Here is a 27,727-nt window from a genome sequence, read left to right on the forward strand (position 1 = left end):
CAACCTTTATCAAAGACGAATGTTTTCTACAATGATTTTACTGGCTGTTTGGCCTCATTTCCAAATCTAAAATGGTGGAAATCACAAGTCTGATTACTTATTGAGGAGAGATAAATACGTAACTATATTTCTATGAATGATCAAAATAACTTTTCATAACTTGGAAATTGTAATTTGAAGGCACTCGAATAATTTAATGTCAAATATTTCCCATCTCATAGCTATTTATACCGAGTTGGAATATGGTATGTTTCCTTTATCAAATTCTCACAATCCGAGCTGGTAATTTAATAAATTGAACAATGTCTAACTTAGTTAGCTGAAGATATTCGGGCAATATTCTCGAAACGTAGCCTCGTAGACTCAGGACTTCCCTGTCTGAATAATAATTAAATGGGACATCCATTCTACCAAGTCTCACATCGATTACCATAAAAGTGTCGAGAAAAGTTTGTTTTATGAAGGTGATCTTTAATGTCCTCTAAGAGCTTCGTTGCTACTTTATGGGGACTCAGGATATGAGAAAGTTTTCCGCAGCAGGTTAAACGTTGAAGTCTTTATATGAGAAATGACAGTTTCGTGTTGATATAACTCTCAGCCAGGATGATTTTATGAACCAATTTCGGAACAAGTAGGAATGGTGTTTTTATCGATTAAGGGAATGGAAAAAATGAGGAACGGCACAATTCAATTCTTTTTAGTAATTCATAAACTTCTTGGACGTGAAAATTTCACGTTTCACTGATAGTGTACAAATACCTTCTTCAATTATAAAGTCATTTGGAGATCAACTGAAATCCTTCGGTTACTTTACTGTTTTTATATCGCTAATCCTATCAGACAAGAAACAATCGGGAAACCATATTAGAGATGCGTTTTTGTTATCCGCCTAAAGGATAAGGAGTTTTATTTTTATCCTTTCTGAACGAAAACTCCTTCCCAAACTAAAACGGTTTATAAACCTCTATAAGACGGAACTGACGTGATACGATGATACGGAAAAGGATTTTTGAGTACAAAAACATTCGAAAAGAGGCAAGGATTACAATGGTAACGTAATTGCGGGGATCCACTTTGAGACTTGAACTTTTATTATTTTTCAATCGAATAGAAAATAAAACTGGAGAAATAGGATATTTATTATCTAGATATTTTCAGAACATTTGAAATATGAAGAATTCAATTCAACTTCAAAAATATTTTTATTGTGTTACTCAATTCGTGATTCAGACACCATCAATATATCGAAAGATACCCTGTGAGTGCGGAAAATCCTACATCAGTGAAACTGAGAGACCATTGAAAGTCTGCATTGCAGAGCACAAGGAATAGCAGAGAATCTTTGGACTCATCATGTTGGTCTCATGTTCATAGTTCATAGAAGCTGCACATATGTTGACCAATGACGCATTTAGTCACTGAAATCATTTATTGTATGATTCTCATCATAAAGGGTTTCACAAAAATTGCGACTTGTGTTTCGCTATACAATAACTTTCTCAAACGTAAAATAATTATTATTTCATGAATGAGAAAGCTTTTTTATAAAGAAACAGTGTTGGGGTTTTTGTAAAACCCTCATTAAATAAACAGTATTGATATTTTAATATAGAAACCTGTAATCAAGCGGAAAAACGGTCAACTTCCTCTAAACCGGTGAAGCGGAGAGTGGGAAGAGGGTATAGATGAAAGCTTTCGAATGACCTATAAATACCTAGTCATCTCTTGGAGAAATAGTTAATATAACTTGGTTTGAAATCTTTCTTGATTATTTTAATTAATTTCTAATTGTTCAATAAATTCTTTGCACATTTTCGTATATAGATATAAGACTATATCTTATGGGTTAGGATTGAAATAAAATTATTTGTTGCTGAAATGAAAGTTTTATTTTGTTAGTTACCTATCAAAGAAAACATTTTATTTACACTTTTGTACATTTTTGTAAAAACCTCACATGAAATGGAAGAAACGACATACAAATTCTATTCCTCCTTTTCGATTTGTATAGTCACAAAATAAATCCCAATATGAAACTATTTCTCGTCCTTTTTCTTATCGCCACATTTCATTGAATCTAACCTCTAACCAAAAACTATAGATTAAAAAGTTTGACGTTGATATGCCAGCACGCGAAGCGCGCCAAATTCAAAATTAAAGAAATCTAATTTACATTACATAGATAAAAAATCACAAACAATGCTTAATTGACAATAAAATTTTTCACCGTTCTAGGACTTTTGACGTATGCTGTATGCACCCAAAATTAATCACAACAGAACATACATGAGTTTTTCAAAACAATTTCTCAAGATACTGCACCTCATCTAGTGTTCTTCTCAGTTTTGGTATTGATTTTTCATTCTGCCCTCATTAGACGCGTTTATTTCATGGCGCTTCGATTTTGTTTCAGGATAATGGGCGAGAGGCTTTGGATCTCACGGCATCTCCCTTGCGAGCCCCTCCGGCGCCCAACTCGAGGAACACCCATCCGCCGCCGATGGTTATACAGGGGGATTTCAGAAAGGTGAGTTGATACTTACCAAGATCTGCGACAGTCTGGAAAATATATATAAAGCATCATTCACGTGTTGTTCTTTACATTATAGAACATCTCCAACACATTTATCAATATCCTGTTGTGAAAAAAATTAAGGGTATTGTTCACTTGAATCGTTTTTTTACAAAAACTGCTAATTTTTCTCATAATTATCGTCATCTGGAAACATGGAAGGGACACTCCATACCTTTTCCTAGACCACTTGAACGCTCAGCACTCCAGCATCAAGTTCACCATGGAGACTGAACAGGATAAGCGAATGGCATTCCTAGATTTACTAATCGAACGATTCGGAACCGAAAATCCAGACACACGAATATATACCCGCACGCATTATCAAACCACTATCCTAGTCAAAAGAGAGGAGTCATCTCTACTCTAACTGAACAGGCTTGGAGAATTTGTGAACCGGAGCATCCAAAGGAAGAAATGGAACGTATTCAAGTGACCTTGAGATCGGATGGATACAGTGTACACGAGATCAACAAGGCCATGAAACTGAAGAGTTCCACAGTTCAAAAAGAGGAGGAGGCTACCATATATCGCTACGGTTATAGACACAATTGGAAAACTCTTGGGGAAACACAACATTAAAACGGTTTTCAAAGTCACCAAGAAGATACAAACAAGTCTCAGGTCGGCTAAAGACCAAAGAGACCCACTATCAGCAGCAGGGGTCTATCACCGTGCACCTGTAGGAAGATATACATCGGAACCACCAAAAGATCCATGGGAACAAGGCTGAATAGTAACACTGAGTAGTACATCATGGTTGTCTGTTTCGCCATTTACTGCAAATGAATAAGATTTTCTTACGACTTCTGCATCTTTTGACAACTGCGCCTCTTTTTAATACTTGAAGTCATATCTGTTTCCAAGCTCCAACCAATACATAACTTTCTTCGAATAAGTGTTCTTCTTTTGGCTCTTCTCCATCTGTTGACTATCAATCAGGTTCTTCAAGGACCTGAGTTTGTGGACTCAGTTTTGGTAGTCATACTTCCTCCTCTGCTTTCCCTTAGTCTAGTATTAGTCTTTATTTATTATTTATAAAACAGTTGTGTAAGAGTCATGTGCAATTTCCTGGTGTTTCAAACAAAAAAATCAGAACCTTTTAGAATCGTTTTTCTGGTTTTAAGGAGTTGGTTTTCCTTTATGCCGAGTTCAATTCCTTTATATAAAAGATTGAAACAGCAAACACGCTGTTTCAATCTTCTACCTCCATTATGGATGATCTTCTACCTCCATTATTTGCGGTACTATCATTCTTGGTTCCAGAAATGGCACTCAATTGAGACATTTAGACACTGAGGCACTTAATTGTTATTTTGTAAATTCAGACCTCAAAGGCTCAGTGGTCAAGAAGCAGATAAATCTCAGGAACACTCGACAAAAAATCATGACCATTTTCTTCGGTGCCCGCCACGGGATGTTCCTGTTTTTGCAAGGGACACCAAATCTCGTTCTCTAACTTCCATTAGTGGAATTTAATTATGGAATGAGTGTATTTGTTGCGGTTAACCGGTGGTATAACGTTGCAAATCGTTAATTAACGAGTTAGTCGGAGCGGCCAGATGGTAGTGTGTTTTCTAATTTCGTGCGATACAAGTTAAATCGTTAACGAGTGAGTTATGTCTGAACTTATGAGACCATAAGTCTGAATGTAGTTTTAGTTTGTTGAGTTCGTTTCTATCATAACTTTGATTGTTTCTATTTGTTGCAGAGGAAGTTTTGTAATATTGTTTCGTAAATTCGGCGTGATAATGACTATAACCACGCAAACCTGAATTGTAAGGACGCTGTCAGGTGATAGTTTTTCAAATGATAAAATTACAGAGCGTGCAATGATGGAAAGAACCCCACAAAAAAAGAAATATATTTTTGATCGTCACGTTCACTTCGTCAACCCTTTAAGCTTGAATGGGATTAGGAGTCAAGTGATATCTCGTATGGAAAGTCATGTTTTCCAACAATTGAAAGTTTATCTTCAAGAGAAAAATCCCAGCATACATTACATTCCACGGAAAAAGCTTCTCTATATTTTGTTATCATGCGTATTCACAAACTGGGTTTTCCTCAGACCACTACCGAAAGTTATGACGATTAACACATGTGTTTACATGAAAAAACTCACGACAACCTGTCAAGTTATAATTGAGTAATCTTTGAAATAGAATCAATACTGATGCAACATTTTATTTTCCCAGTATTTCAGGTGGGTTTTTCGTTTATTACTTTCCATATATTGGCAACTAAAGAACGATGCTGTAATATAAGCGAACCTACCGTTGTAAAGTAAAGCTCATTTATCGATATTCGTGGCAGTTGAATGAACCACTGGTAGGTAGATGATAAGAAGAAATAAACATGGTCAAAATACTGTGGGAAACTAGGTGTGGATATATGGAATGTACTTTCAACGCAACGGCGTTCATTTTTTATTATAAGCATCGAAATCCGAACACTAAATTATATTAGTAAGCTTGGATATCTCTTTTTATAGAAACGCCATCTAGAGATCCAAGACAAACACTGGTCGCAACGGCAATGTGTTGAAAAATTCTTTGCTGAAATTGGATAGAATTATTTTTTACAATCTACTCGACATAGACATATAAATAGACTTAGACATGAACATGGGCTTGGACATATACATAGACCATGGGTATGGACATAGACCATAGACATGAACATGGAAATAGACATTGACACTAATTCTGACATAGGCATAGACATAGCCGTAGCCATAGCTATAGGCATAGGCACAGGAATATTCATATACATAGACTTAGACTTGGACTCAGACTCTCTCAGACTCTCAGATGCAGACTCAGACTCTCAAACTTAGACTTGGTCTTAGATAGTCTCAGTCTTAGACACGGACATATGAATAGATTTAGACATGAACATGAACATATGAATAGACCTGGACATGAACATGAGCATGGACATAGACCATGGATGGTGAAGGTAACTTGTTATAGAGACTAATAATTTGCAGAGAGTTATCATGCCGAAACACATGCATTGTGATTGTTTTTTTTTGCAGGTATCGGGAATCAGCAGCGAAATTTTCAAACAGATAGAAACAGTAGAAAACGACCATGATGCGTCAACTGCAGCCGCATTAGAGGTGAGTTGATTTTCTTTGACTGTCGTTAGAGTAACTCCATTTAAGAGTAATTCGAATTCGACCAGGAGTACGAAACTTCGCGATGAAGAAATACTTTTCAAGAACTCATCAATTGCAGTCAATCTTGAAATAAATAATGTAGCGAACTTGACAACAAGGCTTTGAATCGCGTTATTTCTTTGAGGGTTGTGAAAAGAGGGAAAGTCGAGCGACCGTGAAAATTGCAGAATGTGCACTTGCCCGGAAGAATGTTTCCGTGAATAACCAATAAAAACAGACGGTTGCGAGTTGTTGGTTATTGTTTGCGTTTCATTACTTACGCTCTGGGAAGTTTTTACGTCAGTTTGTTTTCCGTAAGTAATTCTTGATGGATATCGAAACAATTTAACTTCGGTTTCCTGATAATTTTTTGACTAGAATCAACACCGTAATAAATTCTCATCCACCGTATCCTCATCACTCTGATGGAAGCACGGAACAGTGTCAGAAATTCAACAAGGTAATCCTGACAGCAGGACCCCACTTTACGATTACGACAGCTTTCAGGTTGGAGTATTTCTATGAAAATATTCTCTGAGACACGAATCTCCAATGCACCGGCGCATGCAACGAGAAATCCACCGAGACTTGGGAGAAAATACCTCGGAAGACAAGTCACCGATGAGACAGAAACTCCACCTGCTCGATGGCTTTGTGGAACGTCTTGGATGCATTATTTATGACATAATGCGGACATTTTTACTGGAAAAAGTATAGTTTTTGAGCTAGCTTTATTTTTAGGTGCTTGCGGTGTGATCGATTTGCTGTCACTGGTTTAATTTATGGAAACTATGCAAACTGAATTACATTCATTCAATCATATTTTGGAAGAGAGAATTGATCTATTTCCTGACTAGATGACAGACAAATAAGACTTACAATTCTCCCTTATTTATTAAGAAAATTCGTTCATCACTATTTTTTTATGAAACAGGTAAACTTAATCTTTATAAAGCATTAAAACTAATCACTAGTCTCACTGGTCATCTTCCTTTTTCGGTACCTGCACCCGCAAACTTCCAAATACCTCGGAGGAAATACTTTGTTTTTCCACAGGTACATCCTCTTCTTCATCTTCATCATCGATATCAATCTCATCAGGATTGACAACTTTGTCTTTTTTATCTCCCTGGGTTTCTCCCCTGACAAAGTTTATTCCTGACATTTCCACTGCTTTGGCTTTCAGCAATCGCATTCCATCCTTGACACCAGGTACCAGATCTGCGACAGTTCTAGACATACTGGCAGCTGTACTCAGCATCTGCGCCGACATCATGTTAACCAGGGTGTTGAACATTGCCTGGACACGTTGCCGTGTCATACTTCGAACTCCTTCCAAATCTGCCAGAAGTCGTTTGTTATACGCGGATCGCAAATTTGGCTGCAATGAGCATAGATAGCTCTCGCTCTGTCTATTTCCCCTAATTTTTTCTCCATATCAGCAAACCTAATGCAGATATCCCTCGTTTTATCTTCTGGTAGCACCTCAATCGCCTTTTCATAAATTTGACTAGTTTTTGGGATACCATAGATTTCTGCCGCTCTCTTTATGTATATATTGAATATTTCGAACATTTCCCCTTCTGGCACAGCTTTGGTAGACCTTTCGTAAACAGCCATCGCATGTCTAGCCATTCCATGCTCTTCTTCCAGCTTGGCGTAGAGAAGGTAGAAATGTTTCGCGAACTGAGGAGGAAACCCCTCTAAACACTGCTCGAAAAGATCCCTGGCTCGTTCAAGTTTAGTACCTCCATATCGTTTGAGGAACTTGGTGAGATAAGTATTTCAAATGTCGTAAATATTTGGCCACTTGAAAAGAGAGATGCCTTTTTCGTTAGCCCTGAACGCTTCCTCAAAGTAGTTATTTTCTTCCAAAAATAATCCGTAGTTGATCATGATCTGAGGTGTGTCGATTTTCAGATCTATTATGCGATCATAGATAGCTTTGGAAGATTTAAATGTACCGAAACTTTATTCTAAATCAGCGTACATGGACCACACTTTCAGTGATTTATAGACCCTACTTTACACCGTAAGTGTTGATTATTTCCAGTGGTTTATATTCATACAGTTGGACCCCTTTATGCCATTCTTGGACGTTATGCAGGTTCTGTCTCAGAAGTACGGAGTTAAGCAACAGCAATCTCCTTTCCATGAGATTTTCAAATCCCGATAGCCTCATTTCCAGATTTGTATTCTCATCTTCTGTAGGATTAGCCTGATTAGCAACCTCTTCCATTTTCTTGCTAAGACTCAATTCCTCAAACTGTGCGTAAGAATCAAAAACTTGGGTGAAATCACGAACGGTAGTGACTGTTTGAATAGCTTCCTCATAAATGTCTCTTGCTCTTTCGAACAGGCCACTGCGTACATAGTGGTTTGCTAAGGAGTTCCAGAGGTGGCCCAGTTGATCAGTATAGCGTCTCAGGCCTCCTCTGATGATAGCATCAACATTTAAGGAGCGAATCTTGTCAGGATTTTTTGATATGAGTTCCTTTCTGGGAAGCAAAATTTTCATCACTGACAATTTTTGCCAATACTTGGGCAGCTTCGTCAAGCCGATCTATTTCTGTGAGGAGTCCACACATTTCTGTGTATTTTCTGCACACAGTTTCCACTACCTCCTGCATACCCGGACAGCAGTCTCAGGAATATCATGCTGCTTTACAAATCTCAAGTACAAAGGCCAAATTCTATTATGTTGTGTTACGGGCAATGCTCTCAAAGCTCTGTCGAACACCTTTCTGGTTCTTCTTATTTTGCACTGATCGGTAAGGAATGTGCAGTAGTCCATCCAGATTCGAGGCATCTTGTGTATGAACACCAGGTCCCTTCCGAATGCATTATTTACCTCTTCATATTCGGGGTCTATTATGCACCGAGATTTGACTTGCATTCTCCTAGTTCGTAGATATTTATACCATACCTTGTGAGAACCTGGCAGTTGCCTCAGGGCTCTTTCATATACGATGTTGACTCCTTTCGGAGCTGCCTTTTTGTGTTCAACATATCGCAACCACTGCTTGACTGAATACGGGTTGCGAAGAATCTCTTCTTCATAAGGCAAGTTATCATCACTGAATTTTACTTCTATGTGTTCGGATTGTTGCACCATATTACTTATTTTTTGTTTATGTTTTATGTTTACTCTATTTTTAGGAAATTATTTTTCAGGTTAATTCGTTCAATTGGGTGCGTTCTTAGACATGTACCCAGCCACTAATTTCTCAGGAGCCATACTCGGGTTCGCTATCTGAACAGTCCCTCAACTCCCTAACAATCAAAAGCAGTCGCACAGTTGAGAATTGTAAAATTAACTGAACTTAGAGCTATCATGAGTGGGGGAAGGGAAGGTGTCTTCGATATGACAGTAGCTATTAACAAAATCTGATTAGATAAATTAATAGTTCTGGCAATCCATTATGATAGAACTCTTTCACCTGGAGAACTGCGTTAATGTGGAATAAACTTCATATGGTTGAGATCGACATTTTTCGATCATATGAATATCAGCCATTAATATATCTGATACTTCAATACCATCTCTCTGAAATTTCATTCCATTTCATTTCATATTTTTTCAATAATTAGTTTCATCATATTGATACCTCTTTCCAAATTCATGGAAAATATACGCAATCATCCTTAAATCACTTTCAATTAAAGTGTGCTTCAAAGTTGTTTTGACTGATTGGCATCTTAAAGCCGTGCTTTAAAAACTAGAGAGGTCTCTAAAATCCAACGTAATTGATTTCCAGCCTCGAAACTGGTATCGGAAAGAGCGAGCAGAGCAGAGCCAACTTGAGAAATTAATCAGGGTTTACGGCCACGGCAGCTTTTAAGTTTGTATATCTGTTCGCGGTGAACGTGAGCTGGTTTTCTATTAGTTTTTTTCCAAGTTTCTGCCTCCACTGTCAATTAGAAAATGAAGTTTTGAAATGATGGCGGTTCTTTGGAAATGAAGTGCCCTTACGAAATTGTAATGACATAGATTAAATGATCACTTGAACTCTGTGGGTTTTCCACTTTCCACAATACGAAAGATGGGTGAGTTCATTGAAAGAAATGCATATTTCAACGTGAAATCTCGAAAAACTTCCATCTCTTCCAGAGTACCTACATACCGGAAGAGTTATTGCCACAAGGTGGCATTAGCGTCAACGCAAAACTGAAGGAAAACAAAGAAACCGATTGAATATTTGTTCTCTTCTTTTTATTTGGAACAAAGCTCTGGCAGAAACAGATGAATTAAATGATCAATTCACCAATTTTGAATTTATTTTTACATTCCTTCCGAGCTGAGCTTCTGAGAAGGAAGTATTATATTCCATTATAATGAGCTACTTGCCAATTAGTATACAAAAGTGTTTTAGCGAATGAAAAGTTCACTTTAATATTCATGTATATGAATATCGCAAACACATGGAGAAACTTTATCTCCAAATGTTTGCTACTATGTTTTTTTACAATAATCAATGATTTCCTTGAGTTTGACATTCAAATTATAACTTCTAGATGTCGCTCATTCTATAGCCATTCTGTTTTAGAGCCGGTTAATTCAAGCAAATTAATTGCACTTCAAAGAGCACTTTGTGAGGAATAAAGAAAAGATAAACAGGATTTAATCAACCTCAAACAGAATAAAAAACATTTACGTTTTACATAAATGTGCTCCAAAGGACTCAGTTCCTTTAGATTTTTTGCTTCTTTTCCTCTCGCTGTTAGTGATTCAATTAACTCGGACAACAAGGTTACTTTGTATCGTTTCCGAAAAGCGCCTGTTGGAATGTTTTGGCAAAGGGAAGGAGTGCTCGGAAAATAGTTAAATAAAAGCGAGGGACCAAGGATGGTTTTAATTAGTGATGCAGCGATATACAGAGAAAAAGCTGGAGAAATAAAAGTTGGAACTGTGTTGAAGTTGTGATACGAAAGAGTAATTCACCTCTTATTACGAGAGAATTTGAATTATGACACAAATTAAGGTCATTAACCTCATTATTATGCTATGGTTTTCGAATGTATATACAAAATGAGTTATTGAAAACAAATTACGAACCCAAAAATACGTCCGGTTTTGAGTGTAAATGATAAAAATTCATATCATCTCCATAACAGTTTATAGCGACTATCACTTCAGTTCTGGGATAGATTTAAGTACCTGAGAAAGGCGGATATCATCCATATTTTTTCGTACATAAGAGTTTTTGGAGATGCTGAATCCAATTTTGAAAACAATTCTCATTGAGTTTCATTTTTGACATACTTCTCGTGAATAATTATTCCTATTTACCCTCCGTAAAACGGCCCGCCTACGAGAATAATAATTTTTATTTCGGCCAATTGGAAGGAATTTTTAGTGTCTTCAGGAACTTTATCGTACAATTAGATATGATAAAATGACAATTGCAAAATAAGTGAAGCCGGTACTTACCAAAGGTGAGGTTATGAATATGAAGACAGCAAGAAAATCAATGTTTTCCTTGATACATTAATTAATTAGAAGGATATAAGAACACTCGTGAAATTCAAACACATGGGAAAGACCGTATAAAGTTGAAACGAAGAGACGACAAAAAAAGATTAGCACAATTGTTTGAAATTTTCAAAACCCATTTTGTAGACTTTTTGGAGGACATGTCCAAGTCAACTGTCATGAAACATGGAACTCAAAATAGATGGAAGCGTCTCTCAGAGTGACTGCCTGTACCAAGAGAGTTAAGAAAAATTTTGTGAAAAAAATTCAATTAACAGGATGTCATTGATACGTTGGAGGAAAGTTTTCAGATAACTAATCAGTTGTCATGACATGACCAGAATGAATAAAATTGATTATTCAAAAAAAATGTACTATATCGACATACTACATTATTAATATTGAAAAAGTATGGAAATAAAACATATATTTATTACTGTAAGCAACTAGTTAGTAAATATAGTTCATGTTGAGACCTTCAACGTCCCTTCTAGAATTCATACTGAGTGGATATTCAAAGATGTTAGATATTTCTAGGTATATTATTTATGTAAGCTATTAGAGAAATCTACATTTTGGCACTGTCATATGCAATTTTGTGGTCCAAGTTGATGGAGTGATATACTAAAGTACAATTCTTTTTGTTATTCTTGATATCACTTTTGTTGGCTCTGATTATGTCTTTAGGCAGAATATCATCTTCGTTCCGACTATGCATACCCATAAAGACAGTAAGGATTGTGAAATATATTCAAATTTTGCCTCAGAAGACTTTGTTCAAGCTTTGACTTCTCTAAGTTTTCTCTGAAAATTTGCAACAGCTCAAGTTTGATATATTAACTGGGGGAGATATATCATGTTCAATTCCCGTTTCTTGTTTTCTCATTTGTTCATGTGGTAAAAGGTAATCGCTACTAGAGTTTTGTCTAATTATCAGTTTCAAATGTAAATTTCACGATTGTTAGTTGCACGCACAATACTGTGGAGAAAGATCGATATACAGTGAGATTCAGTAGTATCAGTCAGTCATTTTGATTAATATTTCTGGAACTTTTCAATCCAGAAAAAAGAGAATGGAGTTTATTTCACTTTGAAAAAAACAGCTCTGAAAATGTCACTGTGCCCATACGAAAGTAGCGATTCACGATGGATTTGAATCGCTGAAGATTGAATTCATTCGGAAAAACCTCCCGTGAAAGAATCTATGAAAGATAGATGAATCTCCAACCTGTCTTCGATGTTCCAGGCTGTCAAAGTTGCAGGTGACGTTCGCGTCTCCAATCAGGCGGATGGCTCTTTCCCGCATGGAATCCAGCAGCTTCAGGGTATTCTTAGGGGCGGAGCTCCATGTATGAGAACAATACTCCAAAAAAGGTCTGATCTGAGCTTTATACAGCATCAAAAGTTGCTGATGTGTGTACAGTTTTCTGGTTCGGAACAGTGTTCCAAGTTTTTGAGAAGCAGGCTTTGCAATTTCAGCGACACGATTGTGCCAAGACATATTGGTGTCCATTTTAATTATTATTTTTTTACCATAGTATGCGCTGGTCAGGCCCTATCCCCCGAAGCCCCGATACATTCGGGAGGGCGCGCCAGCATTACCAGCCAACGATCACTCTCACCACCGTGGGGTAAGTGATCATTGGGTCCGAGAATCGTGTGCCCTGGGCAAGAGCAGTGAGCCAAGAATGACAGCCATCTGCATTTGTCCGGCTAAGATTTCTGCCTTAGTGCGGCATGCTGGTATGATTTTAAGATTCGAGAGTAGAGAGGAGATCATTCCACCAAGGACTCCAATAATCAGAACTACCATCTTGACAGAGTGATCTGGATAGAGTCTGCGGAGTTCGAAGAGAAAATCTCGATATTTTATCCGTTTTTCCTCCTCTTTTCTGGCGATATTCGTCTCGCCAGGAGGTGAAAACTCCACGACAAATATCGTCTTGCTCTGATGGTCAAGAGGAACTACATCAGCCCCATCACCTGGAATGAGCCTGCGGGTGGGGAACGAATAGTTCCAATAAATTCGACACTCCTCGTTCCCCACAACGGTTTCAATATCCCCCGGAGCGTGCGGCGTGCGGTGTCTCGTCAATACCGCAAGAGTGCCGTAGATGGTAATATAGCACTTTTAGGGCCCTGTTATGTCGATGGATATAGGCCGAGACCGCATATGCTGGACATACTGATAGCAAGTGCATTAGGGTCTCGGGCACCTTACGACAGGCCCTGCACCTTGTGTCAAGAACCTCTATACCCATCACGCGACTGCGGTAGACTAAGGTGTTGAAGACACCATCTTCGCAAGCCATGAGGAACCCCTCAGTTTTCGACTTCAGCCCACTCGACCTGAGGAAAGCGAAAGTCAGGCGCTTTGATACGCCGTAGGTCTTCAATGTTGTTGATGAAGACCCCATGTATTGGCTTATCCTTGTGTTTCCGCAGAAGTAAGGTGATCTCTGCGGCTTTTATATTAGCTTTTTGCTGAACAGGTTACAACTCGTGACAGATTTGTGGTCACCTCGTTCAGTGTCGAAAACTAAATTGAGTTCATCAGTTGCTCTAAAGAGAAATGCTCCAATTCCTGCTCTCTCATGGTCACGGACCATGCAGAGAAGGGGATCCAAACTCCTGACGACTTTACAGGCTGTATCCAGTACCATTCTGTCATGTAGACACTCCAAACTCAAAATTCCACGGCCCCCCCCTGTTGTCGGGGGAAGAACAACCGTGGAACAGACGATTTGAAATGCAAACTCCTATAGAGATGCATTATTTTTCGGGTCTTTACATCGAGCTCCTCTCGAGTCCACTTCACTACTCCAAACGAGTAGAGTAAGATTGGAACGTCAAGCATATTTGTTGCAGCAACTTTGTTCTTCGCCGACAGTTCCGATGACCAGATCTGTCGAAGTTTGTGCTGATACTTGCCGCGGAGAGAGTTCTTCACTGCTGTTACCTCGTGTGAGTGGCGTTGTTCCACCCCGAGGTAAGTATACGTCTCTCCGGCATCCAGACGGTGAAGGATGCTTCCATCTACGAGCTGCACATCATCTCCGTAGTCCCCGCATCGTCCTCTTTTGAGACGGACCATTGCACATTTTTCTATCCCAAATTTTATACCGATAGCATGCTTCCACCACCCTCAAGGATCATCCATATAAAACAAATGGGTGTTTGGACTCTTGCTTGACCAGATGTTAAGATGAAGCGAGTTCGCCAAAGTGGTATCAATTGTTCAAAGAATCTCACTATTTTGTCGGGTCTTTACGATAATAGTAATAGTTAATGGTTTCAAGCATGTTTCCTGATCCTCACCCAGGTTCTTTTCCCTTACTTTGAATCTTATGATTTCAGCACGTGGAAAAACGCGGGGAGATGATCGTGAGGATCCTGGAGGCTCGGCATCTTGGCAGGACTGCCAGTGAAGCAGCGAAAAGGTTCACGTCCATGCAAGATGCTAAGCAAACGGTCCAATTCGTTGAGATAGTGAAGAGGCCTGGCCAGACTTTGGGCTTGTACATAAGAGAAGGAAACGGGATCGATAGAAACGACGGCGTCTTCATATCCAGGATAGCGCTGGAATCAGCGGTATACAACAGCGGGTGTTTGAAGGTAAGAGTTCTTTGGAGATTGTTCCAGTTGAAGTAGAAGATCACTGTTGTATTTGTATGTATACAAACAAGATATATTTAATGTTTTCTGTATTAAGATCATGTACGAGCAACGGAATAGAAACTGACAGACCGAAAACTATATTTTGTTGTCACAGAACACTGACTGATTCATACATCACCCACATTTTTCTGACAGACAGTCCCCCTGTCAATCCACTTTATTTTACTGCCAACCATTCATAGTAAGGTGTTGCCAACTGAATGTAATTTATTTTTTACTGTACATGACAAATACGAACGAGTTTTCTGAAATTTAGACGTATTGTAGTTTTCAAAATTCGATAGTCCACTGTTCGAAAATGCCCCAGTTTTGAGATATCGAAGGAGAAAAATGCCAAAGAGAATGCGAACAAACCGTTCTGTGTATTCAGAAACATTACATGTACGACGGTGGTTCTAGAAGTACCTACCCGGCCTGACCTAGAGATAGTGGTAGTTATTTGAAAAATACCACTATACGTTTGAGTAAAGAAATCAAGCACAAACGGTCGCATTAGGCTAAGAAAATAGTGTTGTTTCATCAAGATAATGCACCATCTCACAAATCCATTATCGCAATGAACAAAATTAATCAATTAAAGTTTAAGTCACTACCTCATGCAACCTCGCCAGATTTAGCCCCCTCGGATTATTTTCTGTTCCCAAACAACGATGAAGAGGTGATGTCGGCAGTTAATGACTATTTTTAGACAGTGGTCAGTGATGTTTGAAGGTGATTGACAATGTTTCATGATAAATTTCACTAGTACGGACTTCCATTGTCTAATATATAAAATGATATGAAATCCATGAAACAACTAAAAAAATAATTAAAAATGAATAGCTGAAAATAACAATTATATTAAGCAAAATAAACCTGAAATGAAATAATATTGAACTAAACTACAAGTAAAAAAATAACAATTGAATTATTAAAAACAAAATAAAAATAAAGGAATGAAAAAAAAGAAAATAAAAATAAAAAGTGTAGAGATTCCAAGTCATGTTAGTTCACGACGTTTCGATTGTTAGTATCTACAATCGTCTTAAGGTGATGACTGGACTGATTTCTCCGAGAGATGACTATTTATAGGTCGTTCAAATACTTTCACTCATCCCTGCTTTCCATTTTCCGCTTCACTGGTTCCGTTGGAGATGACCGTTTTGGCGGGAGTTGGCCATTTTTCGCTTGATGATGGGTTTCTATATGTTGCGTATTTCTACGCTGACCTGGCTGAATACGTTGTTGGACAACATGTATGTGGCTTCCTTGAATTTTCTCCTTAACCAATGTTCCTCTCTGTGCAAGATCTCAGCTTGGGACCACTCGATGTTGTGTTGATGGGTCCAAACATGGTCTGCTATTCCTGATTTGCTGGTTTCCCCTCGCTGTGTGTGTTTCATGTGCTCGGCAATGCGAACATTCAATGGCCTCTTAGTTTCACCAATATAGGATTTTCCGCACTCACAGGGTATCCGGTAAATGCAATTCTTGGAATCGCAGTCCGCCTTTGGTGGCCTGGTTTTCGTGAGGCTGCTACGGATAGTGTTACCGGATCTGAAGAAGGTTCTGATGTTGTACGTGGAACCAATTCTTCTTATCCTTGTCCCACAAGTTGCTAGGGAAAGAAGGTCAATCACGTCGCCCGGTATCTCGAAGGTTCCGTAGAGACAGCTGATAGGCTCGGTGTCATTCATCCTCTCGTCACGGATACACAAACCTTAGGATTAAGCCATCGTTGGGATGCCTTTCAGTTAGGGAATAACAGAACCACGAGTGATTCTGTCATCTCTGTATCCAGCGAGGCTACGTGGAACCAGGCATTACATTTATATTTATTCAATATTATTTGTTGTTTCAAGTTTGAATTTCAAATTGCTATTATTAAAATACGAGATACAATGAAGATTTTCATCGCCTAGACCAGTTTCACGAATGATCAATGATCTATGCTGAAGATCTGTCATGATTCTGTGTCGTTCACATCGGTTGATAGTTCAAAGAAGCGTGGGCGTCGGTCAAGTCCGTGGTTGATGCGACTCATCAGTTGCCATTGATTAGTATGAGCAGTTGCATTATCATTTCGTGAAGGAAATGAACAGTGTATATGCATACGTATTCTCCAAATTTCAGTTTTCCAACACTTACCGTTTCAAAATAGAACGTAACATCGTAAACGACTTTGCTAGATCTATGCAATACCAAATTCGAAATCAATTTCCTGAAACTAATTGGATACACTTGATAAAAAGAAGTTAGTTTTGTCAAGCTTAATAGTCTATTCGCAGGAAATCTTATAAGACTGAAGCTGCTAAGAGGAAAATTGACGCTCTTTGAACTCCGGACAACTTTGCAGATTAACGGTTATTACACGTAATTCGTTTTACTGGAAGCCGGATCATCGCTAACAATGCAGTGCTCCTTTGTGAGATTTATTATTTCAATAAGTTTTGATATTATATCGGTCTTTGTTCTGTCTAAACTAGAACGGCGTACAATATTGGATTATTGTTTCGAAAGTTTTGTGTTTTACGCGTTTGTGTAGCTCAATAAATATTCATTCTACGTTGTCATGGTGTATACCAGAGGTTCTTGTCTACCGCCCGCTTCGAGAATTATTATTTTCTAGCGCCCTCCATTTTTTTTTAATTTAGTACATCTTAAGAATCACAATCGCAGTCATTATTTTAATAATTAAATTATGTTTGTCATGTGAAAATGTTGGAGATGATTGGAATGAAAAACTTCAATGCAGAAAAACGTTTCTATTCACCACAAAAACACAACAAGTCGCCGGAATAGATAAAATAGAGTACAGGTTTTGATAAATAATTTACATGTCGTCTGTTCAGAATGTTAATGCAAGTGTAAGTGTTCCTCAAACAAAAGAACGCTCGTTTTTTATGAAGTTCCTTGTCACGTGATCATAGACGCTAGTTACTGTTTTACCTTTCATATTCTAGCCAATAGAAATTAAACAAGTTAAATGAGGTGATAACGACAACGAACTTCATAAAGTATTGTCAGCAAAACATACATTTCTAAATTCAACCAAGTTATTGCAAGATGAACATAAATAATTCATGAACTACATTCTCAATAATGAAACAAGGAAATAATAATGATAATAATAAGAAATCACATTACAACAAAAATAAGACTTTCTGATGAGGGTAATGTAAACACCATTTTGTAATATTAGGAAAACTTTTATTCATGTTATTAAAACAAACATTTCAATTTGAATTTTGAAACTAATCTAATGTGAAAGATGGATTTGATGATTTTCAACAAGTTTGTTAATATCAGGCTCGAATTTATTCAAAAACAGCCGTAAATCACCGCGTTCGGTAATCTGCAACCGATTTCTCTTTATAGTTAGCAGCGTTGCCACAGCACTAAATCGACGGTCACACAAATACGATGATAGGAATTTCATTTTCATTTCCTCGTTCGTTATCAGTTCTATGAGTTCTTCTTCCAGCTGGGGTGATTCTGCTGTGTTGACATTTGAAAAGGGATCCAACACCCAGTCCGGTATTCCCAATTTTAAAATGTCCTGGAATCGTTCTGCAAAATCAATGTGGAGGTTCTCGAAATGTTGGCAGTGAACAAGCAAGTCGTCGTTGTTGAAGGATACTGCTGACAAATTAGGAAAATTGCGAAACCCACGCCGATGTTATTCTTGTATGAGAGCAATTTGGCTACAAAAGCAGCAATGACATTTTTTTATTTTAATCAAATTCTAGTCGTCACCTTGGAGTTGGAGATTGACATAATTAAATAATTTATACAGGTCTGTCAAGTACGCAATATCATTCTTTGAAGTGATTAGGTTGTCGTGCAATTCTTTGTCTTTGTTTTACAAGAACTCTGTTATTGATAGGGGAGCGCCCAAGTGAGGATTTTGGGATTCACTAAAGCGCGGCAGATTAATATACAGGGGGATATCTTGTACCCGGTTAAGTACCTCCACCAAATATGAGCCCCATATATGAGGCCGCCTGTGAGGGATGAAGGATCAGATTAGTAAAAAAAAATTGATCATCAGAAATTCTCGAGCGCGTCAGATTGAGGTAGAGTGAGTTAATTACCTGCTAAAAAGTGTATATTCCATTAAGAGAGTCATAGTTACGACCGCACCAGGGGGCCTGGGGGGCCAGTTAGGCCCCCCAGACGCACCCTGGCGTTGGATGTGATCGGGTGTGGAGGGGTGGATTTTCGGGAAATCCTTGCGGGTACCGCCCCTCACCCCACACCAACAGGATTTCGCAGGGCTTCCTCCCGCTCACCGAACCCGGAATTGCTTCCTTACATCTACTTAGTGTGGCTAACCAAGAGACAGGACCATCGGCAGCGTTCGACCGAACGTTCGTACAAGTTAACTAAGCTCTTCTTTCGCCAGAGAGTGCTCGCGTCACACACCTGCCCCCGCCAACCATGCCAAATCAATTGGGAATGTGGTCCCGGAAGTGGCAGGTCGGGGTCCTAAGCTCGGATACTAGTAGCTCCGTCCAACCGGGGTCCGACACCTCAAGCGTCTGCCTTGGTGCCCTCCAAGACTAGACTCGGATACTAGAGCCCGGAAGGACCGCGAGCCCCGACACCTCGAACGCTCGGATCCGTACAGAAGCAGGCGAGGATCACGGAACAGCATAGGCCGTCCAGTACCTCAGAATGGGGATGCAATGCACCCATGAATGGATTACCGCAACCCTGTATCCCTTTACCCGCTAGCGGAGCCGCTGCATCTAAGAGGCCAACGCCAGTTGGAGATGAGGCTCACTAGCCTCCAGCCGCGAGCGGGCACTCACCTCCCCCCCTAGAACTCATGTTAGGAAAGTTCCCTTTCCAACGTTTGATGAGTAACCGTCGAGGACTCTCACGAGCATCCTCTACCACACATCATATGTCGAAGATGTCGCAACCATTACCCGTGTAGGTGCGGGATAAGGCGGTTCATCAACAACTTTTGGGTGTACGCCGTGTGGTCTGCACCGCATACCCTTACGTTACCCCAAGGGGCACTCATGTTAGGAAAGCTACCTTTCCAGCGTTGGATGAGTAACCGCCGAGGGCTCTTGCGAGACACCTCTCCCACACATCTAGCTTGAAACCGGCCAACGCCTGTTACCCGCAGGTGCGGGATTGGGTGGTTGACCGATAACTTTACTGGGTGAGTGCCGTGTGGTCTGCACCGGGGACTGTCAAACACCCATAAGAGAGAGACAGTGATTCCCCGCCACTCACCCCGGAAAGAAAGAGGAGAGCAGCAAAGTTATAAAAAAATAACGTCATTTCGACATTCTCGAGCGTAGCAATTTTTTTTTTATTTCAAAGGAAATAATTCAAGGATAACGAAAAATATATAATCCGACGATTTCCGCAAGGCGAAATAACAAAAATTTGTCGATAAAGTTTAATGCGTGCAGCTGTGTGATACCTATATTTCCCTCTTCGAGTTTCTATTCCTTTATTCTCTATTCACTTTTTCTCTATCTATTACTCTCTCACTCCGTCCCCACTCTGAATTCTGTTGCCATGACGCCATCACAGCTGATCACAGAGACTCGTTCGTGATGAAGATGAAGATGATGATTAATTAATCAATTAATTGATGGATGTAGCTGTTTCTACGTGGTAGGAAATCATAATGATGAAAAGAGAAATTGAATTTTCTATGTTTTTACCACTTTTATTTGTAACTATCGTTACTGCAGTTTCGTCCGATAAGGACATTTTCAAACTAACACAATATACAAGGATATTTTCAAACTTATACAATATTCAAGTTTGAAAATGTCCTTATAGGACGAAACTGCGGTAACGTTAGTTACAAATAAAAGTGGTGAAAACATAGAAAGTTCCATTTCTCTTTTCTTCATTGATTAATCGATTGATTATAAAAAAATAAATTTTTTTGAGCATTTCGTTAAAATTATTTTTTCACAAATACAAGTATTCCACTTAAAAAATATACACTTTTTTATTTGCATGCTATTTCCTGAGCTTTTCAATCAATTAGGTTCAATCAATAAAAAAAAAATTTAAAAATATTGTTTTTGTTAGATTAATCGAATCCCTCTAGATAATCGTCAGATTATGAGACAGCACGTCTAAAACATAAAGATGAACCATATATATCTTAATATGACGCGCTTGAGTATTTCAAAATGGCGAATTTTTTTGCACATTATAATAATGGCCGCGAGTTTGCGTCAGATCGAAATCGTCAGATTATTGAATGAGAGTTTTTTTTGTTGCACTTAATACCCCTTAGAAAATCTGACGCGCTCGATAATTTTTTTTTCACTTTTAACCCTTACGTACAACCACCCACATCATGCAAACGATCAGATTAACATACCAACATTAATTAAAATACGTAGGACATTGATGTTATCAATATCTGACGCGCTAGAGTATGTCCATGCAACAATTTTTTTTTACACATTCAAAAATCTATAGCCACTTCCCCCACCGATGAAAAGGTATATATTATATAAAAATGTTTTCTTTTTATCATCTAAGCTCTGCAACCTAATATGTCTTAATGACGCTCGAGTAAATCCCCATTTTGCATCGTGGGCTCCCCTGCTATTTACACAGTCAAATGGATTGTAAAGTCGAGTCGGACAGTTACCTCTTGATAACCAAGGCACCTCTGTGTGAAATACCAATCGGTTGAAATTTTCATCATTAGCAACAAAGCTGATTAAATAATCTGTCATTTGAATTGCTGTTTAGGATTTCATTGACTGATTTGATGATATATTGCAGTGATTGAGAGAGGCGCTCACTCAAATTTTTCGCAACCAAATGTTGCCTATGAATGACGCAATATGGAGCGAGCACATCTAGAATTTTATTTTTTAAGTACGCTATGAAGCCTTTGTAACGTCCTGTCATAGCTAGAGCGCCATCCGTAGCAGCTGATATAATATTCCTCAGTGGAATTTCTTTCTCATCACAACATTTTTCCAGTGTATTATATATGATTTCTCCTTTTGTATCCGTCTCTAGATTTCTGACAAATCGTAATTCTTGATATATTTTCTTATTTTTAATAAACCTCATGTATGATAACAACAATGCTTCATTGGTTGGTAAAGTGAACTCATCTAACTGAATTGAGAATTTAGAAGTCTTCTGATGATTGCAACAATGACTCTTGAATGTTACTACTAAATGTAATAACCCAAAACCCCCCCGCAATCGAACTATATTCCAAATATCTTGCATCAAAAGCCACCTTCAGATTTGATCTAAAATTGCTTATTTTCATTCACTGCAACAGTCTAATTGGTCTTTGATATCTAGCAGTTGAATCACCAGTTCTTCCACTGCACCTCTATCGGATGAAACACCTCGTATTTTTTCCAGGTTGGCGACGAAATCCTAGCAGTTAACCTGGTGGACGTGACGCGAATGAGCCTTGACGACGTCGTCATCATAATGTCGATCCCCAGAAGACTGGTGCTGGCGACGAGGCAGAGGAAGGGCAGCAAGGGCGGACAGGGCTCCCCCAGCGTGCAGCCCCGATCAGAACACAAACCCCCTCCCGTGGTTGTCATCAAGAGGGATCTGAGGGAGGACGAGACCGATGAAGGAGACCTTGGAGGTGATCACAGGTGAGTGTCAATGTAGGAGATCGAATGTCTTTGCAGTGAGACTGAATGTATTTTTAACCTTTTAAATGTCAACTGAAAATACTATTAATTATTCTAAGATTATTTTATATTCCACTATATCTATACAGAGCCAACCTGAATGGATCGTTCGAGTGGAGAGGGTGTGAAAGATTGCGAATTGAAAAACTGGATTTAATCGTTTTTCGGAGTTCCTTGTTCATTTCATCCCAATCATCATACTTGGCGAAACAATTCTTTGCGGATCTTGGCCTGCTCGCATATACGTTGCCATTTCCGTCGATTCCTAGCAAATTTCCTCTGTTTATTAACCGTCAGCATCTTTGAGTCTTCTTCCACATCACGAATCCATTTTCCACGCGGTCGTCCCTTACTTATTCTGCCCTCTGGGTCTTAGTATTCATTATCTGACATCCTAGAAAAATGCCCAGCCAATAAATGTTCAAAATGTTCACCATTCATTTCGAAACAACAATAAAGCCTATTCACTAATTCATTTATCAAACTATGGGATGTTTTAGGGGCAATTTCGTTGCAAGCGCTTTTCATTCTATCCAGAGTTCTGAAATGTACTGAAAATGTATAACGTACATTGATAATTCCAAGTATTCCCACAAAAAATCTAAGGGCGTCATATCAGGTGATAAAGCGGGCCATTCTAAGGAACCAAGTCTCTCCTTTCATTGGTTGGGGTACTTGACATCTAGGCACTTTTGAATCAGCCCGTCATGAGGAGGAGAAACCTCATCATGCAGAAACCTAACATCAGCTTCATATGAGAACTCATTTTCCTGTGCAATTTTAACAGTCCCAGACTTGATACGATTTTGTAGGATATCCAGATACAGAGGACTGGTTATATTTCTTCCAAAAATATTTGTCTTAGAATGTGGTTATTCAGCATCAATCTTTTGTGGACAACTTGTCCGCTAAAGTGATGAGATACCATGATATGAACTTGTTTTTCTTCTTCATTGGGCTTTCTTCTTGATTCCTCTCATCTACTTACTCAAACGGTCCTGTGAGACTGACTGATTCTTTAAATTACTTTCGATATATTAGATTATTATCAGGAAACCGTTAACAAATATTCCTTGTTTTGTGATAAATTCACCCTAATTCATCATAAATTGAAACAGCTTCAATTTTTTTCTTCCAAAAGTCAAGAGCCAAACCATTGTTTTGACAATAAACTGGAAAACTTCCCTTGAAAGGTTACCAGAACAAGTAACAAGTGTTTGACATAAGTAATATATGGTATACTTGAATTTGAACTGAATATTATGCTAGTAGACTCGGCCCCGATTAAGCCAGACAGACAGCCGGAGCGAGACAGACAGCCAGACATCCAACCAACTGAGCATATTATTCACTGAGGCGCGTTGCGCCGAGGGATATAATGTGCGAGGTAAATAATAGCTTTCTCAGCCTAGGTACATATAGAATTCAACCACATTATCAGATTATCACCAGTTCAGACCTGTTGTAAACCAGTTCAAACCTGATAAAACCTGTTCATAACCGGATCAAAACCAGTTCAGCAGACCCGATAGAAGCAGATCAAGTATCCGTTCAACCTATCTAAAAACCTGATCTATTCAAAAACCTGATATAGACCAATTTGACCCTGTCTCGCGTGACAATTTAGTTGTATGCCTGGCTGGTAACGTCACTGTTCGTCACTGGTACACCACGGTTGGATGTCTGGCTGTCTGTCTCGCTCCGGCTGTCTGTCTGGCTCAATCGGGGCCGAGTCTACTTATGCTTCTCATATAGACTTTGTCTGACCTTGATATTTAGTCCCGTTCAAAATTCGAAATGGAGGAAACTTCTTACGTCCACGCTGTAGTACCCTCATAACTATTTGATAACCGACGAAAATTCCTCTTTTCAGAGAACCTATGAGGCAAAGACACACCGGCGACGGTAGAGAAATGTCCGAGTCCCGTTCCCGGCTCGGACTGGGCCTCTCCAGTTTAGATTCTCGCCACTCCTCCGGATCGCAGCAGCAGGCCGACAGCAACGGCCTCGATCTGTACTATAACAGCCGCCCGCCGATAGCAACTGGGGCTACCAGCCGCCGCCCCCTGTCATCACGGAGCAGCCCAAGTCGAGCATGCAGCACTTCCAACCCTATGAGAGGAACTACCCGAACACTTTGGAGAGTCTGGCGGAAAAAGTGCACTCGTTCGGAATGAGCAGTAGGAGAATGTCTGCCGGTGGGCAGCCGCTGACTTCCAGGTGAGTTGAATAATGATATATTGTCCTCAATACGACGTAGTGTTGAAATGTTTTTCTGTTAACCAGCTGTAGCACCCCTACGAACGACAATCCTATAAAGTCAAAGATTGTCTGAGCCAAGGATTAATGAAAATTAAAAAAAAAAAGTGATATTACAAAAAATGAGGTCTTACTTTTCAACGTGCGATTTCTAGCAAGTACTGATCTACCACTTAATCTGGTTTTGACTGAATACTAGGTTTTTTATTTGGTAGTTGTTCTTTGGGAGAGTTACCCTATATCGACATAAAAAAAATCAGATATACTATAAATTGTTAGCTACGAGTGACGAGACGGTTCCTGGAAGCTGGAAAAGCATGTATACACAGGTCAGTTGTGGTCATGTTCAAACCTGTATTGAAGTGTACGAGGTGTCAACTCGAATGATTCTCTTTCACAAAGTAAGTCTTCCAATTTGGAATCTTGTAATGGACGAGCTATTATGTATCTTGGACCACAATGGGTATAAAGTACTGGGCTATGCAGACGACTTAGTTATCTTACTCCAGGTTAAATACAATAATATAGTGAAGGGATGCCCCGAATATTATAACAAGATGGACCGAAGAAGAAGGGCTTAACATAAGCCCATCCAAATCGACCATAGTAGCATTCACCAAGAGGACTAAAACGGAGGGTCTCGGACCTCTAAAACTTCGAGGTCAAGGAATACAAGTGTCGGGGGAGGTTGAATATCTGGGAGTAATCCTAGATTCCAAACTGACCTGCAACCAACACTTGGACAGGATAAAGAGGAAAGTGGAGGTAGCATTGATGCTCGCCAGACGCACCTATGGAAAACATGGGGAATGAAACCAGACATCGTATATTGGCTATACACGATGGTGGTTAAACCATGATAACATACGCATCTCTGGTCTGGTGGCCAAAGATGAAGCAGGCGACCGCCATCAACAAACTAGGCAAGGTGCAAGGACTTGCATGTTTGGGAATGACGGGAGCAATGAGAACTACCCCAACAGCTGCATTGGAGACACTACTGAATCTACCTCCTTTACACTTTGTGATAATGGGGGAGGCCAGGATGGGCCAATTCAGACTGGAAAACTCACCGAACTACTAAAGATCGGACCGAACAGAAATTTCGGAACAAGTGGAGGAGCACATATTGAATATGTGCACAGACCACATGACACCGAAGTACATCTTTAACACAAACTTCACGGCCAAAATCATATGCCATGAAAAGTGGAAGAGAGTACTGGACAAAAGTACCTGACAACAAACACAGTAGAACCTTCATTAGGGAACCGTCCGAGAAATGAACCGAAGAACTACTTCAATATATTAGGGATCGGCTCAGAATAATTACAGGGTTATTAACCGGTCATTGTCCGCTTAGAGGACACCTGAATAAAATGGGGCTCCATAACGGAGACCTCAGCGACACATTATGCAACGAAGGGATAGAAACAGCTCTACACATCTTATGTGAATGTGAGGCACTGAATTACAGGAGGCAGGCAATATATGGACGTACGAAATTACGTCCAGAAGTATATGACGAACCTGTACAGACCAGTACATGTAACGAGACTGATGGAATGGGTGTCATGAGAAGATGGGAGAATAAACGCAATAAGCCCAAGAGGCTGCAGTGTTTTCTGGAGACTTGGACTAAATGAACAAGTCAGACAGCTTCCAAGGTACCAAAAAAAAGTTTTCCAGTTACAAACATGAACTCCTCATCAAATGAAGCAATCCTGACCCAGTAGTGAACATAACAAGATTCCTTACAAGGGTAATATCTACTGAATCGACGGAAAATTAAAACCCCTCTAACTTAAAACAGCTCTGGTAGTTTTACTTGCTCTTCTCGACTTTGGCTTTTTATGATGGCTGGTGCTTGCTGAAGATTGTGTAAGCGAAACACCGTTTTTTCGAAAAATATTCTGAAGAAGGATGAATTTGAAGAATGTGCGTGTTCAATATATGTTCATTTTGAACAGAAGTAGTATTTTGCACCTGCAGTAGTTATGAAAAAAAAATATATGAAGAAGAGGTGATAAACTGATCTAGCGGCTTTCGAAACTTCTGAAAGTGTAACAATGTCCCAGATATCGCATGCCATTATTTTCTACGAGGATTTCTCGATCTCTCCAAGATTCAATTTCGTTTTCCTATTAATCACATAAACCTGAACATCGACCTCAGAATTCGATTATCCGTTCACAATTCCCCATAACCGGTACATTGAAATTACCGATGATTCGATAGCAACAACGAACTAAATGGAATTTGGTCCACGCGGCAGAACACGAACAGTCAGCGATGCAGTCGCTTCGAAGAGTCCGCATTTGGAGATGGAAATGTAATTCGACTAGAGAGACGAATGGACCATTCGCGAAATTAATCGATGTTGTGTGTGGTAACGTCTGGCGGAATAGTCCGATACGTTTATGTTTTGGAGCGCATTTGAGAAATAGGTAGGAGTTCTGATATCTACGTTCTATGTTGCGCGTTCGGTATGGAGCTCAGTTGAAGATATGGAGTTGATCTTTCCTTAAGTTGTTCAGAAACGACAAATTTAAGTTATCCTACTGACTGCGCCAAATTTCTCTATAATAGTCCTTGAGTTGGAATTACTCTCTACATATTCCATAAAGCATTTGAAAACACTTCAATGTGAAATTTATACTTGACAGTTTGCAAAACCGCGACAAGTTTGTCACTCTCTACCAACAACACATGCCAAAGCAAGCTCTGCTGATAGTGACTAGAGTTACCCTTCCGAAATGAAATAGATGGATGATTAAGAAACGTATCATTAACTAGGTAACCTTACTTAAGCTTTTTCTCTCATTGGTGAGGAAATGTCTCCCGATTCCTTCAAAGTTTGGGAGCTGCAAAAGCAGATGTAGCTCTCTTCTGTAGATGCTCAACTCAGAAATGTTCAACTGATTTAGATATCTCTA

At 39.3% G+C, this 27,727-nt stretch overlaps 1 protein-coding gene and 1 pseudogene across 1 annotated transcript in view; one reads left to right on the forward strand and one right to left on the reverse strand.

Moving 5' to 3' along the window:
• RhoGAP100F (Rho GTPase activating protein at 100F) overlaps positions 1–27,727 on the forward strand; it is a 125,141-nt gene that overhangs the window by 39,952 nt on the left and 57,462 nt on the right. The window contains 6 exon segments of the mRNA XM_074175504.1: positions 2,414–2,527; positions 5,610–5,693; positions 14,563–14,820; positions 22,246–22,493; positions 24,406–24,565; positions 24,568–24,752. Coding sequence (XP_074031605.1) covers positions 2,414–2,527; positions 5,610–5,693; positions 14,563–14,820; positions 22,246–22,493; positions 24,406–24,565; positions 24,568–24,752 — 1,049 coding nt within the window.
• Positions 6,606–8,906, reverse strand: LOC111504639 (pre-mRNA-splicing factor syf1 homolog; annotated as a pseudogene).

This window comes from Leptinotarsa decemlineata, unplaced genomic scaffold (genome assembly GCF_025532065.1).
Source record: "Leptinotarsa decemlineata unplaced genomic scaffold, Ldec_3_MD MMD2_tig00001064_RagTag_RagTag, whole genome shotgun sequence".
In the NCBI taxonomy this organism is placed as follows: domain Eukaryota; kingdom Metazoa; phylum Arthropoda; class Insecta; order Coleoptera; family Chrysomelidae; genus Leptinotarsa; species Leptinotarsa decemlineata.